Genomic DNA, 14,873 nt, shown 5'->3' with positions numbered 1-14,873 from the left:
CTACCAAATGGGAACAAATAATGCCTGCCCTGCTTATCTCAGGGACCACGGTGAGGGTCAAATGAGATCATGAACTTTCAAATTTATCCAATAATCAGTGCTCACTGGAGGCTCAGGCCTATGCAAACTGCATGTATTTTTACATGTATTTTTTATTATTGTTAAATAACTTAGGAGAAACTTAAAATGCAAGATAGTGTTGTTCCTGTGAGTTTGGACAGTGTGAACCAGTTTTCCTTAGGGCCTGATTGCCCCCAGACAGGCTAAACATCAGCTGGGATGAACACTATATTTTATTTATTTATTTATTTATTTATTTATTTATTTATTTATTTATTTACGGTACGCAGGCCTCTCACTGTTGTGGCCTCTCCCGTTGCGGAGCACAGGCTCCGGACGCGCAGGCTTAGCGGCCATGGCTCACAGGCCCAGCCGCTCCACGGCACGTGGGATCTTCCTGGACCGGGGCACGAACCTGCATCCTCTGCATCGACAGGCGGACTCTCAACCACTGCGCCACCAGGGAAGCCCTATGAACCCTATATTTTAGAGAGTGAACCTCACTCTTGAACCCTTCCCTGGATTTCAGCCTGCCTCTTCCAACTATCCCATGAATACTAGGCATGTTGAGAGTTGCTTTGGGACTAGGATACCAGCAAAGTCGGGGAAGCCAAACTGAAGCCTCTCTGTGAAGATCTCTGCTAACTTGAGGTCCTCATGAAGCACTTCTATCCCTGCATCCATCCAGTTGCTATGGTGGGATGCTGGGTTGCTTCCATGCTTCACTAAGAGGAAAGGTATCAAGACAGAGAAGAAGGAATTGACAGCTAAGGCAATAATAAAAATAAATCCAGGATTCATATTCAGCTGGTATGTATCAAGGTGACCGTACTGATCTCTCCCGGCCAGCATCTGCTCTGATTGGTCAGTGCCCATGGCGAGCAGCTGGTTACATATATTGAGTCTCACCCCTGCACAAAGCTCGTCTGCTTTTTGGTTTTGCAGAGGCTCTCCTTGATTCTGTGCTCTGTCAGGTGCCAACTCTTGTCCCATCTGCCTCCTGGGAACATAGCGGTAGCACAGGAAATAACACTGGGGGCTCGGGTCCGGGCTGCACACAGAGCTGACACACTGCAGCAGGCTCCCATTGTCCTGATGTCCAGGAGGGTCTGAGGGGATGCTTCCATTCAAGTGGCTGAACTCTGAGAACAGGAACCAGGTCTTCTTCAATTCTTCATCATCAACAATCCTGTGCTAATGTTTAGACGGTGCTCAGAATGCATTCAGTGAATGAATAAATCCTCCAGAAAGTGTCCAGTGAGCATCAGTTTCGTGAGCTGCTGGGTTATTCATGGTAGAGGGTGAATTAAAAAGACTAGATCACATCTCTCAGAAAATTTCCAGTTTATAGTGGATGATTCCATCTCTATCTGACAAAGCAAGGATACACAGATATGCATTTTATTAGTGCAAACAGATTTAATTTTTAAAAGTAAAGGTTATCACTAAGTAAAAGGAAAGAACCAAGGGAAATCGAGGGCAAATAGAGATTTTTCTTGGATGTAAAGGCCCTAGGAGAAGCAAATTCCTTTGGAAACAGCCCAACATGTGGCATTTCTCATCCCTTCTTTTTTCAAAGGCTGGTTTTGTTGGGTTTTTAACTGAGAGCCTCAGGATGGAAGGAGAAGCTATCTCCGCAGCACAGAGTTTTCTCCCCGTTTTCCAAAGGGAAGGCAGATTTGGGAAACTGGCACTGCCCCTGCCCAGATGGCAGCCAGCAGCTGGCTCTGGCAAGAGGAAGTTCTCACTCTCGGCTGCTGGCTGCCCGGCCCCTCCCGTTTCCCCAGCAATGCCGAGCCATTGGAAAGGAGAGAGTGTGAGAGGCGTGCCATGCCAGCACTCCTCGCCACCCTGACCTGGCTTCTCTGGCGCTGGCACCCAGGCCCACAGCCGCGGAGCAGGGGAGCAGGCCCAATAGCACCAGCCAGCAGCTTTGGCCTCCCTCTTCCTGCCTCAGCTGCTGCCTTGGCCCTGTGCTGAACCACACAATGGCTGCTGACATCTATGGGGCTGTAGCATGAGGGACAACGGGTGCTGGTGATCTCAGGGTGAGTGGCCTGAAACCACAGGCTGGTTTGGGTAACACGGCCCAGATGATCAGGCTGGCTGCCCCTGTCCCACACCAGACACTACCCCATCTCTCCACAGACCCTACCCGTCCTCATTTTCTTCACCCGAAGCACATTTTTTTCCCTTCTTTCCTTTTCTTCATTTTCATTCTCCCTTCTTGCTCTTTCTTCCTTACGCTCCATTCGTCTCCTCTCCTTTTCTCTTCCTTTCCTCCCTCCCTTCCTCCCCTTTCTCTCCTCACATAATGTCTTTCTCCTACTTTCTTGCTTTCCTCCTCTTTCTTTATTTTATTCTTCAAACATTTATTGACTACATCTTCTCTATCAATCCCTCTACTAGGTTCTGGGAGGACACAGATACAATATACTGGGCCCTGCCGCTGACATTTGTGCATGAGTCTATGACAATTGATGACGATAGAGTGTGTTAAGTACCAAAACGCCCACAAAGTATTAGGAAAACAAAGCAAAGAGTCACTGATTTCTACTTGACCCAGTCTGGGGAAAAGTTAGCTGAGGAGCTGCCATTTTTCAAATTAGTTGCTCACTCAGCTTCTTACGTTCCTGAGGAAAGGTTTATATCTCTAAGTCTGGTTGGAAACATGGAAGATTTGTTTTTTGTTTCAGTTTCTGTTTATGACTCAGATCCTAAGACTTTGAATTTTTATCAAGTCCAGTTTATCCATTTTTTTCTTTTATGGATAGCACTTTTGCTGTTGTATCTAAGAACTTTTTGCAACTAACGCAGTGTTGCAAAGATTTTCTTCCATATTTTCTTTTAGAAATTTTATGAGTTTACAATTACATTTACAGTTAAGCCTATGAACCATTTTGAGTTAATTTTTATATATAGTGTGTATAGAGGTTTTTTGCTTTTCTGTTGGAGTTGCTGTTTTTGTTTTTGCCTATTGACATCCAATTGTTCCAGTACCATTCATTGAAAAGACTACTTCTTCCCTATTGAATTGCCTTTGCAACTTTTCAAAAGTAAGTTGACTATATTTGAGTGGGTCTACTGGTGGACTCTTTGAGAGCAGTATTTTAATGTCCAATGTATTATCTGACGTTTTCCCTCTCTATGTCTGTCTCAAAATAAATGCGTTCCTACTGTGTAAATAGCACCCTATGTATAAACTAGCATTATTACTCGACTGGGCAAAAGAAAAGAAGTTTGGGTAAATACAGATTTGGATTCACTTTGCCCCTGATTGCAATGTGACTTTTGGGTTTTAGACTTTTTGATCTTGAAGAAACGCAGGTGGGACTTGATAAGAAGTGTCATAAAGATTAATGAAGAACATGGCTGGGAGGACACCTGGGGTTTATTTGCCTCATCTGCATCCAGATATTTGTGTAATTCCCTCTGTTTCATTTTGCAGTGAAAATATTGGAGGGGGGAAGGCAACAGTGAGGATAACTATGAGAATAATTACATTGTTAGATTACAAGCACTTTCAAGGAAGGTCTGTCTTCTTTTGTAAAAAACGAAGTACTCCCATTGCCCGTATAGTAGGCAGTAAACAGGTCCTCAGTATCTCTTGTCTATCTTCTGCTGCATCAAGTCAAATACAAGAATTACCAGAAGATGTGTTTAATGTTTTAGTCCCCACGACATTTCTTTGGCTTTCCTTTACCAGTAGAATTATTCTTCTACAATTTTGGAATGAAAACTATGCAAAATGGTGTCTTCATATTGCTTAAATGCTTTCCACCCATGCCACTCATTTCTGATTTTTCATGGCCTTAAACCACCATCTGTGGGAAGGGTGGGAAGGACACTTGCAAGGTCATTGTGTCCTGCCCTCCAGCCTCAGGCCTGGCTGCACTGGGGCCACAAATGAGAAGTGTCTCTGTCTTTCTCTGAAAGGTTTTCAGAGCTTAGTTCTCATCCTTGGAGGTTTCATCTTCAGGGTAGGCCCCCAGCTCTTCCCTCTAGGGACTGTATTCCTGGTCGATAGGCAAGGAACCTTCACTCCTACCAAACACTCTGGACAGCTTGTACTATGATCATCGTTTTGTGTCTTTGACCAACTTTGCTTTCTTTTCCTTCATAAATCATTCAAACATTTCAAGTCCAAATACTAACACTGGGGACAGCTTGTGATTAACCTCTCTCCACTCCAAGAAGTAGCCAGCGTCAGTGATTCTTCCTTCTAAAATTGCTTAACCAGTTTTTAATACACCAAAAAGACTTTTGCCCAGAGCCCTCTGGCCATCTATTTTCCTTAATGGTCTTTTATGAGGGACCTTATCAAAAGCTTGCAAGGAAATCCAAGTAAATTACGTTCCTTGGTTCACCTTTACCTACTATTTCATTAACTTTTTCAAAAACAATATGACATAGTTTTCAACATAATTAAAGGGGTTGGGAAAAAGGGAACTTTAACTACCACTTGACAGTTTCCATAGTTGCCTAGGAGAGCTGGGTCACTGCTCATATTCTGTCTCTGCTTAAGGACACTAATTCATTTCCCAGGCTGTCTGGTGAGGTCAGCCACTAGTTCAAGGTGGAAATGACAAGTTTTTAGGCTTTCAAGTGTGCAGTACTCAGCTCTCCAGAGAGCACGAAGGAAGGAAACCACAAGTTTATCCAGGTCTGGCCCAGAGAAAGAGGAAATGATGGGACGAACCAAGACTAAGCCAGGGGTGGTGTCTCCGTGGAGGGGAGAGCCAGCCCTGGAGGGCTCAGACACTCCCAAACCACTCTTTATTCTTTGAATGGGAAAAGGAAGGGCTAATCATAGCATTTGGGAAAACTTGCAGTGTTCCAGGGGGAGGTATGTAAGGCCAGAATTCCAGGGTGGGCAGAGGCTGGTAAAATGAGAAGGAGAGTTAGAAATAAGCTCACACAAATGGTAGTAGCAGCATTAAAAAGGATGCTAATCATCATCATCATAATTGCAGTGTATTTATGCAGTGAGTGTCTCCTATATGCAAGTATGTGCTAGGCATGCGCATATGCCTCTCTCATTTAAGCTTAATAACCGGGGATGGTAGATGTCATTATACTCATTTAAAAATGAGAAGAATAAGGCACAGGGAATTGAAAGGACCTGAAGGTCACACAGTTAATAAATTATCATATTTGGGAGGCAGCCTCCTCCTCCTAATTCTGAAGTACATAGATTTTCACGATCTATGAAAATTTTTAGCCAATTTAGTACCAAATTCTCCCATAAGTTAAATATTCTGGTTAACAAAATGTTCTAAACATTCTCAGTATGAATGACTAGTTTTCATAAAATAGATAGCATTACTCAATGGTTAAAAAAGCAGACTCTCTTTAATTTGTATTAATAATTCACAAAAACATTTAAGGGTTACAATCCTCAAAATATCTTTATGAATCTCCATTTTCACTGGTCTGAGAATTTGCAAGTGCTTGTTTACAAAGGGTTCTGGCTGACAAAATGCTAGTAAAATTGGCTTTTACTACAGAAAGGAACTAGCAAAGAAAAGCAGAAAATCTTCCATTTCTTTCTGGCTTACTTCTTGGTTTCCACTGGCTCAGTGCCTATTTTTCCTTATGTCCTAAGGAATGGGCCATTTTTAGTCTTTTTCCACGACTTCAGAAAGCCCACCATAATTGTCCTACCACATGCTTCATGCTCCACAGGATTTGAGGCCTGCATATTAGAAAGTGTTTTTTTAAGTGTTTGAAGACCAGCATCCTCTCCCTAAGTACTCCTTCAGGCTGCTGTGTTCCAGGGACGATGACACCTTACCTTCTGGCTCCTGCATGCTTCTTGTAGTATCTAAAAGAACAGGTGGTTATTTGAAGGCACCTGGGCCAGGCCGAGTAACCCAGTGACTAGGTGCCACACTCCTGATTTGTCAAGACAATGACCCTTCAGATCAGGAGACTGAGAAGCTGAGAAACCAGAAAAGCAACTTGGGTATTTCTTTAAAGAATGAATGCGCTAATTGGAGGGAATGCAAACGCAGTAGCCAGAGAGAAAAATAAATCTTTCAACCTAGCTTCAAAACTGGGAACCTGGGTGAGAAAAGCAAGTCTCCTGTCTTAGGAGGGGAGGTAGCCTGGGCTGCTGGTCTTCATTAAGGTCAAATAAAGTCTGAGGTTGGCAGTTTGAAGTTCCAGAGTCCATTTCCAGAGAACAGGAGGCATCAGCCCTGTGTGTTCACTGGGTGTGTGGCTATTAGGCAGGTCTGTGTGTGACACGCTGGGCAGAGGGGCAGGGACCTTGGACCATGTGGGGAAGCAGCAAGGGTCCTGCCACAGTCATCCAGCTGCATTCCAGTTCTAGCTCTGCACTTTCTAGCCTCGGTGACCTTGGACAAACTGACTTTGATTTATTAATCTGTTTCCGTTTCCTCATCTGTAACATGGGAACAATGGTGGTTGAAGGAGTATGAAAGACAGTGAGTGTATGTAAAGTGCCTGACAATACCTGGCAAATGATGTCTTTCCCATAAATTTCTGTACTGTTATCTTTCTAAATACCAAATATTGATTCATAGCACGACTAATGTGAGCAACTTTATGTTTTCTATAGTCTCTCCACTAATGGTAAGGAAATAACATTTCTTAGATAAAAGTGTAGTGACTAAATCCCACCCCTTCATTGGACCTATGATGTGAAAAAATTTTAATAACAGATGAAAAACCTTGCAAAGCTATACAAGTTAGATGACATTACACTTATTTCTATCCAAACTGCGTTCTACCATTTAAAGCAGGGAGAGGGCCTCTGGGCATTTTGACCAGTGACTTTGCATCATTAATACAGTCTGGGGTTAAAAATCACATGCATTACACTCAGCTGAGTTAAAAGCATAGAGCATTTTATATTTTTAATATAATTTCTCATCTTGCTCTGACCTCTCATCTCTCTCTCATAGGGAAGTGGAGGGAGACCAAATAAACTTGACAACTAAAGACAACCCCTTCTCTTGTTGACATCAGCCTCTTTGGGGCAAATGCCCAGACTTCCTGGAGTTCACTTCTCTCCTTCTACCTGTCAGCTGGGTAGCATCTAGGCCTGGGAGGAGGCTTATGTACCCTCGTGGGGGTGTGGGAGGGGACCTTGGGTCAGCTTCTCACCTCTGATTCCTTGCTGGTCTTTGCTGTGGGATGACTCTGGTCCACTCCCTGGGTACCTTGGACTGGCGGCACAGAGAAGTGGCTCTTTCATCTGGTCTTTTGGGGTTAGTGTTTAATCCCACCCATGGTCCTGGCTGATTGCCTCTGGAGGTGGAATCCTTGTACTCTGTGGCCATCTTGTTCCAACTCCAGGCACCTGGAAATCCTCTGGGTTCTTAGTACCACTGTATCATCCCACAGGAGTATATAGAAACTTCTGGATTCCATGTGTACCAAGTGCAGGCCTTGGGAAGCCTGAAGCTCTAATTCAGGGCACCTAAACAACAACCCCAGCCAGGTTAACCTACCTGGCAATGGTACCATATTGCTGAAGTTTCAGTAAAAATTCAGGCTTCTGGAGGGAGGGGGAGGTTGGGATTGAAATTGTCCTGGTATGTTCACAGGAAAACAAGGAAGAAGTCCCACTGCTCAGGGGAATTCCTCATGTGCACAGTGTGGGCGTCAGGAACAGACATAACTGGTTAGTTTCATTTTTCCTCGCTTTTTCCATTTCTTCCTCCTCCCAGCTCCAGAACAATTTTCAACTTGCACTCCAGGCACGTGGGAATGCCCCTTACGCCATATTCTAAATTCTCTATACCTGTAAAATTCCATATTGTCACTCAATGTATTGCTTTGCTTACATAAAGGGAGTTATTAAAGTTTAGAAATCTCTTTTGCTCAAAGCTTAGCTTTCAAGATTATCATTTTTTTAAGCACCCGAAAAATACTAATTTGAGGGTGAAAGTTGAGCAGTGCCTTCCTTATTCCAGCAGGTATTTACTCATCATGTAAAGAATAAGAAACATTGATTTGATGGATGGAAACCATAAGGAATCATGACTTAAAGGAAAAGGAAGATTATATCACTTTAACTTAAAAAAATAATACCTGTTAGGCATGGTTTGGAGATTATGCCACCTTGATTATCTGCTGTCATTCAACTATGTAAGTGGAGTTTAGGGATAGCATTGGGGAAGGAAGGTGCTTTGCTGAAGGGCCCACCAAAGCTATAAGCAGGGCTTCCCTTGTGGCGCAGTGGTTGAGAGTCTGCCTGCCGATGCGGCGGAGGCGGGTTTGTGCCCCGGTCTGGGAAGATCCCACATGCCGTGGAGCGGCTGGGCCCGTGAGCCATGGCCGCTGAGCCTGCGCGTCCGGAGCCTGTGCTCCGCAACGGGAGAGACCACAACAGTGAGAGGCCCGTGTACCGCAAAAAAAACAACAAAAAAACCCCCGCTATAAGCGTTTTACCAGTTTGTGCTGAGCCTGGGCAAGTGGCACTTACACAATGCCTACACTGAAGCCTCCAAAGGTGGGGACTTTTCTGGGCTGTCTGCCTTTTCTGGTCACTATATCTCAACATTAGAAGCATTTACTAATTTCCTTCCTTATGGATTCATCTAAACTCATTGTAAGAGTTGATCAGCAGTCTTTTTTGTCTTTGTTTTTAGGAGGTGAATTTCTACTCACCTTGCTTGATTTAAAGACCATAAGAAGCTACAATCCTGCCTAGCAGAACTTTCTCAGAACTTTATTGAATCCATTTAACAAATATTCATTGAGTGTCTATGTGCCAAGCTACTGTTCTGGGCACTTGGCATGTCTCTCTTGTAGTACCAAGTATGTAGGAGTAGAAAAAGAGAACAATTTGAGGAGAAGAGAAATAGAAAGGGCAGGATTAATTGCATTGGAAAAGCACCAAACACACCATACATCATCAAAATCATGATGATAATTTTGCCTCTCTGCAAAAGTTTTGCAGTCAGTGGAATCTGTTATAACTGCACCCATATCAGTACCCTCTGGAAACACAATGGACCCTCAGTAACTGGAATATTGCTCTTTATTAAAAATGAATAAATTTTATTAATCATAAATTAATCATAAAATTAAGTATCATTTTACTCAGAATGAATTTGCAGTGCTGGTGATAAAGTTCTTTTGCCTTTAATTGCTCTCCTCTCCAGTCTGACTGGTCTCCTCAGCATTCTCTACTTTACCAAGCTTTGTGCTGTCTACAACCTGGTGTCCTCCGAATTCATGGGGTCACCTTCTTCATGGAAATTTCTTTGACTCTTCCAGCCAATGCTGACACGAATTCTCTCTCTGAATTTCTGTCATATTTCTAGTTCGATTCACATAGTTGATCTCAAAACTACACTGATGGCAGGATCTAGTTCTTAAGTTTCTTTGTATTTTCCATAATGCTTAGGAAAATTATATGCATGTTGTAGGCCTAAATAAATAAATAGGTAGGTGATGATGCTAAAATAGTTAATACCTAGTATAGCATGAACACTGACCATTGAGAGTACTCTGACCAATTCATATTGTCTGAATATCAGCCACACTTACACACACACACACACACACACACACACACACACATATATGTAATGCTCACAATATTATGCAGGATGGATATATTACTCTCCATTTCACAGATGAGAGATGAGGGACCTGAGTTTCAGAGGAGTTTCAAATTACTTGCTCAGGACATACAACCAATTGAAGACCCTAGATTTGTTGCACTCAGCACCTGTGTTCTTTCCACTGTACTACTACTCTGATTACTACTTGGTGGTGGATCAGGTCCTCTGTCTCCTTGGGCTGAGATGTGCCTTTCAAAGGAGAGGGAGTTGGGTGACTGTTGAGTCTGACTAGAGCACAAAGGTAATCAGTTCACTTAGACTGAGCCATCGCCATTGTGAGGAACTGCGCGGTCATGCTTAACACTCATTTATGGCCAGTTTGCATACTACTTTGCCTGTGTTATGAAGATTTGGTCAGAGCAGTTTATTTTTCAAAGCCAAAGATCCGGTGGCTTGTTGGATGGTTCACAGTGCGTCCCTTGGAACCTCTTAGTATTTCCATTTTATCTTAAGTGGTAAAAAATTATACTTGCCTTAAATTTCTCACAATTTTAAAGTACTTTGATCCTGCATTTTTAGTATAAAAATAAAATGTCATCATTATCCAATCATCTAGTTGATAACTGAGAAAAGAAAGGGCTTCTCTTCTCAGTTTGGCCAGTCATTAGTAAAGAGTCAAGTAAATGACACTTTCTAATACAGGATAGACAGCTCTAAGCCCCTCAGGCCCATTTCCTGTTCCTGAGCACACAGAAACATTTCATTTCCTCCTTGTTGCATTGGGGTCATGTGACAGGGTCCTGGCCAAAAAAGTTTGGACTGAAGGATATAAGCCACTTCTAGTTCTGCCCCTTAGAAGTATCTTAAACAATATTCTGGCTTTTGCTTCCCCTTCCACAGTGAGGTTAGATGCCACTGATTTATGATTCCAGCATCATGAAAGGGAAGGAGTTTGAGTTCCTGAATAACCACTTGGAAGACAGCCTCTAAGGAGAGCTGCCAGACTTGCATTGGACAGTGACACAAGGGAGAAATAAACCTATGTGTGAGATCACTGAGATTGTTGTTACAGCAACTGGTATGTATCGCTCTGATACAGAAATTGGTACCGGAAGTGGAGTATTGACATAACCAAATCGATTTCTTTGACTGTTACACTAGACTTAATGTATATCATTGGTTTAGGAGTTTAGCAACAGGCTGAAAAGAAACTATTGGGTTGGCCAAAAAGTTCATTTGGGTTTTTCTGTAAGATGTTATGGAAAAACTTGAACGAACTTTTTGGCCAACCCCATAATACCAGAACCTGGAAAGATGGAAATTCAGGTTATGCAGTGACAAATCATTTGGTACAATTATTGCCTGCTATTAATTAGAAGGTAGTCACATCACAGCTAATATCATCAGAGGAAATGGTTAGGAAACAGAGTCTTAGTAGTGTTTTTGGCTAATCTAGATATATGCATTACAGGAAAGAGATGACTCAGGAAAGAATTCATGAGTTTGCTAGCAAAAACAGAATACAGAGTCCAGAAATTCGGGCTATCAGATTAGAGAAAATACATTTATTTTAGACTCCGACAGTAAGACGTAGTACTAAAGGTAGGCTTTAAGTGGCAAATATCCAGTAAAAGTTCTCAATTGAATGAAGTTACTTGAGCTAAAATATCAAATCAAGGGTATGGCCTTCCCACCTATTGTTTCTGATAGCCTCAATTCATTTAGGTAATTACACTGAAAGAGAGAAATGCATGGAGGGAAAGAAGAAAAACAAAAGTAGATTTGATAACAATGTCTAGAGAATAACTCTGGGTGTGCTTACTGGCACAAGGACCTGACTGGAAGCAAATATATCATATGCCTTCTAAGTTTTAGAATTGCATTGCCAAAGAAACCAGGGGCCTGGACTTGAAACGTCTTTCCTTGCTCAAGGCTTAAAACAATTCTCGAGTTGCCAGCCCATTCCAGACTGAGCGGAAGTCAAGCTTTTAGAGGTGCACTGTTCTGAAGGAAGGGTAGCCCCCCACCACCAAGCCCACTTCATATGTGGCCAAGAAGAAGAACAAAAAATGGAGTCCTTCTTAGAGCCAACTTCACACACATCCACCCTGCCCAGAAGTTATGGGCTTCACAGTGCTGACTCAGAGGGGCTCAGCATGGCTGTGGACCATCATGCTGAGTGTTACCTATTATTTCCCTTTGCAAACAGGATTATTTTTCTGTCCTTTTTTCCATTCTAAATGGGTTGTGATTGGTGGGGAAATAGGGTACAGATTACTTGTCTTTTTAATATGTAGGCTACTACACCTAGAGATCCTACATAAGACTGATGGAGAAGATGCTGCATTCCCCGGGTGTTCTGGACATTGATATGGTGGTGGTGATTGGATGAGACCTTGCATTGTCCTCCACGGGGTGAAGTGAGCATGCTCTGTGAGTGAGAGGAAAGTAAAATAGGTATTTGGTGTCCAGAAGTTTAGACTATTGCAAGAAACTTTTAGTGTTCACAATTTTGGAGTCTCTTCTTGGACATGTAGGAAGATTACATTTCCTGGGTCACTCTGAAGTTAGATAGGCTATGTGATTCCCAAGCTCCAGCCAATGGAACAGGAGCAGAAGTGATGACTGTTATTTTGAGGCCAAGTGTGTTAAAAATCTCATGTGTCTTCTTTACATTTTCTCCCATCTAAATAGCTGGAAGCAAAGAATTCTAAGATGGAAGAGTCACACAATGGAAGATGCCCAAGCAACACCAGATGCTCACGAGTAAGTAATAGCTTTGTATTGGGCAATAGTACTTATATCTGGAAGTTGCTTTTTATAGCAGCCTGTTGACTAATATACTATTCTAAATGGAAGACTAGTTCATAAAGCTGGAAAAGCTCTATTTCTCTTGAAAGGAGTGAAATCATCCTCCTGCCTGATCATCTTCATCACCATCATCTTCATAACATTTGGTTCCAAAAATCCTTTTTTAGTATCTGTAACTTATTGGGCACCATGGCAGAGATTAGAGTGCAAAAAAGACTATGAAATTGAGGCTGGCCTTGTCCATAATCTGGTGGGAAAAAACATACAGATAAACAAAAATTACATAAAGAATTATATGCTAAGTGTAACAGCTTATAACATAGTTAATTCTGTTTGGAGGTGGGGAGGGGCAGTGATAGGTGCAGATCTCAGAGAGGAGGTTACACAGGTGTCAGGTTCTAAAAGATGAAGAGAGATTTTCTAGTCAAATAAGGCAGGTGGAAGGCATTCTTTCTTTTTTATATATAGCATATATATTATTGTCTATTATACTATTATACATTATTTATATATTGTTATGATGTTATTAACTTTAGTGTTGTAAAGTGAGTGTAAAGGGACTACCTTTTTTAAAACAATTTCATTGCAGTATAGTTGATTTATAATGTTGTGTTAGTTTCTGCTGTACAGCAAAGTGAATCAGTTATACATATACATATATCCACTCTTTTTTAGATTCTTTTCCATATAGGCCATTGAGTAGAGTTCCCTGTGCTATACAGTAGGTCCTTATTAGTTATCTATTTTATATGTAGTAGTGTGTATATGTCAATCCCAATCTTCCAGTTTATCCCTCTCCCGCTTGCCCCCGGTAACCATAAGTTTGTTTTCTACATCTGTAACTCTACTTCTGTTTTATAAATAAGTTCATTTGTATCATTTTTAAATGAGATTCCATGTATGACTGATATCATATGATATTTGTCTTTCTCTTTCTGACTTACTTCACAATCTCTAGGGCAGGCGTCCCCAATCCCAGGGCCGTGGACTGGTACCAGTCCGCAGCCTGTTAGGAACCCGGCTGCACAGCAGGAGGTGAGTGGCAGGCAAGCGACTGAGGCTTCATCTCCAGCTCCCCATTGCTCCCCATAGCTCACATTACCACCTGAACCATACCCCCCATCTGTGGAAAAATTGTCCTCCATGAAACTGGTCCCTGGTGCCAAAAATGTTGGGGACTGCTGCTCTGGGGCATTCTAAGTAGAGGAAACAGTGCAAAGGCATGCAGATATGAAAATCAGGAAAATAAATTGATTTATACAGTTAGAAATGAAAAGCATATTTATCACTCTCATCAGCATCGATTTTATCATCCTATCATCTAATTTATTTGTTAATTTTCATAGAGAGGGACCACATGGATTTGATCCCTGTTTTCCGGAGGATCTCAGTCCAAGGGAACATAGGTAGCAGATGAAGCAATGATCAAGTGCGTTAAGCTCTGTAATTCACTTGCTATGTAATATGGGCCAGGACACTGGACTTGTCATTATGTCACTAGTACTGTTGTACTAAAGAGAGAACTCATATTTATCCTTCCTGACTTATGCAAATCCAGTAAATAAAACGTGTGAAACCCGATTTGAAAAAACATATAAATAGCATAACATGTTCGTTTATGTTTTAAAAGGACAATTAATGAGGGAGGATTGGGCTGGTATGAGTCAGAGTCATAGCAGTTTGTATGCCATCACACTAAAGGACATATTTTACTTCTTTCTGGTAGCAGTTGACTCAGTGTCCTCAAACAGATCTTACCTGCGGACTGTGGGACACCTGGAGGGCGAGCCTCTCTTGGGAGATGGATGCACACTGATTAGAGCGGTCCATGTGGGCAGGTGGGGCTGTTTACTCAGTATGCATGAGGGCAGTACCATCACAGCAGGAATTGGGCTCAAAGTTTAAGAGGGAAATAAACATTTTAGTCAGAGGGCGGCTGGTTTTAGGGGTGAGTGGGTAAGGCTGTAAAATGGAAAATAAATTACCAGATCTGAAGCCAAGAGGATGAGGAACAAGTCAGGATGTAGAATGTAAGAGAGTTGGGACAAGTTGTTCAGAGCTAAGGTTTCAGGCAATGAAGACACTGAAGGTCCACCTTTCACAGTGGTCCCTCTTCTGTGGCCTGGATAGCACATTTTTATACACAGGCATCTAGGACATGACAAAGAGATACAAACCTCAGTTCATAAACTCAACATCATGGTCCAGATCTTGGGACTTGTGAGCACCAGGTGAAATAAACACATGGTCAATTGTTTCAAGCCATTTGCCTTCCTCCCCATTTCTAGGTGTGGATCACACTTCAAAGCTTCAGCATAGCAGTGACTCTTGATCTATCAGTGACACCCAAGGAGGCTATGCAGCAGGCCTGGGGATGCTATTGGCCCTCATAATTGGAAATAAGTCCCTAAAATACCCCATTTTCTCATGGTGGGCCAGCATAGAGCTGTGACCTATGCA

General features: G+C 42.3%; 1 protein-coding gene across 16 annotated transcripts in view; it reads left to right on the top strand.

The window, feature by feature from the left end:
- The window catches only part of LOC309801325 (uncharacterized protein), a 153,739-nt gene that overhangs the window by 89,239 nt on the left and 49,627 nt on the right, over positions 1–14,873 (top strand). For 10 of the 16 annotated variants that reach the window (XR_014293567.1, XM_082616057.1, XM_082616051.1 and 7 more), the window contains exons 2-3: positions 12,297–12,368; positions 13,372–13,448. Coding sequence is in view for 13 of the 16 variants with exons in the window: in XM_082616057.1 (XP_082472183.1) it covers positions 12,341–12,368; positions 13,372–13,448 (105 nt within the window). In the remaining 3 variants the exon portion in view is untranslated. Of the gene's footprint in view, positions 1–10,388; positions 10,681–12,296; positions 12,369–13,371; positions 13,449–14,873 lie in introns of those variants that run through there. The other 6 variants (XR_014293569.1, XR_014293570.1, XM_082616060.1 and 3 more) reach the window with 3 other exon arrangements.

This window comes from Mesoplodon mirus (genome assembly GCF_964341445.2).
Source record: "Mesoplodon mirus genome assembly, chromosome: 3".
Classification (NCBI taxonomy): Eukaryota; Metazoa; Chordata; class Mammalia; order Artiodactyla; family Ziphiidae; genus Mesoplodon; species Mesoplodon mirus.
This window is presented reverse-complemented; position numbering and strand designations above follow the sequence as displayed.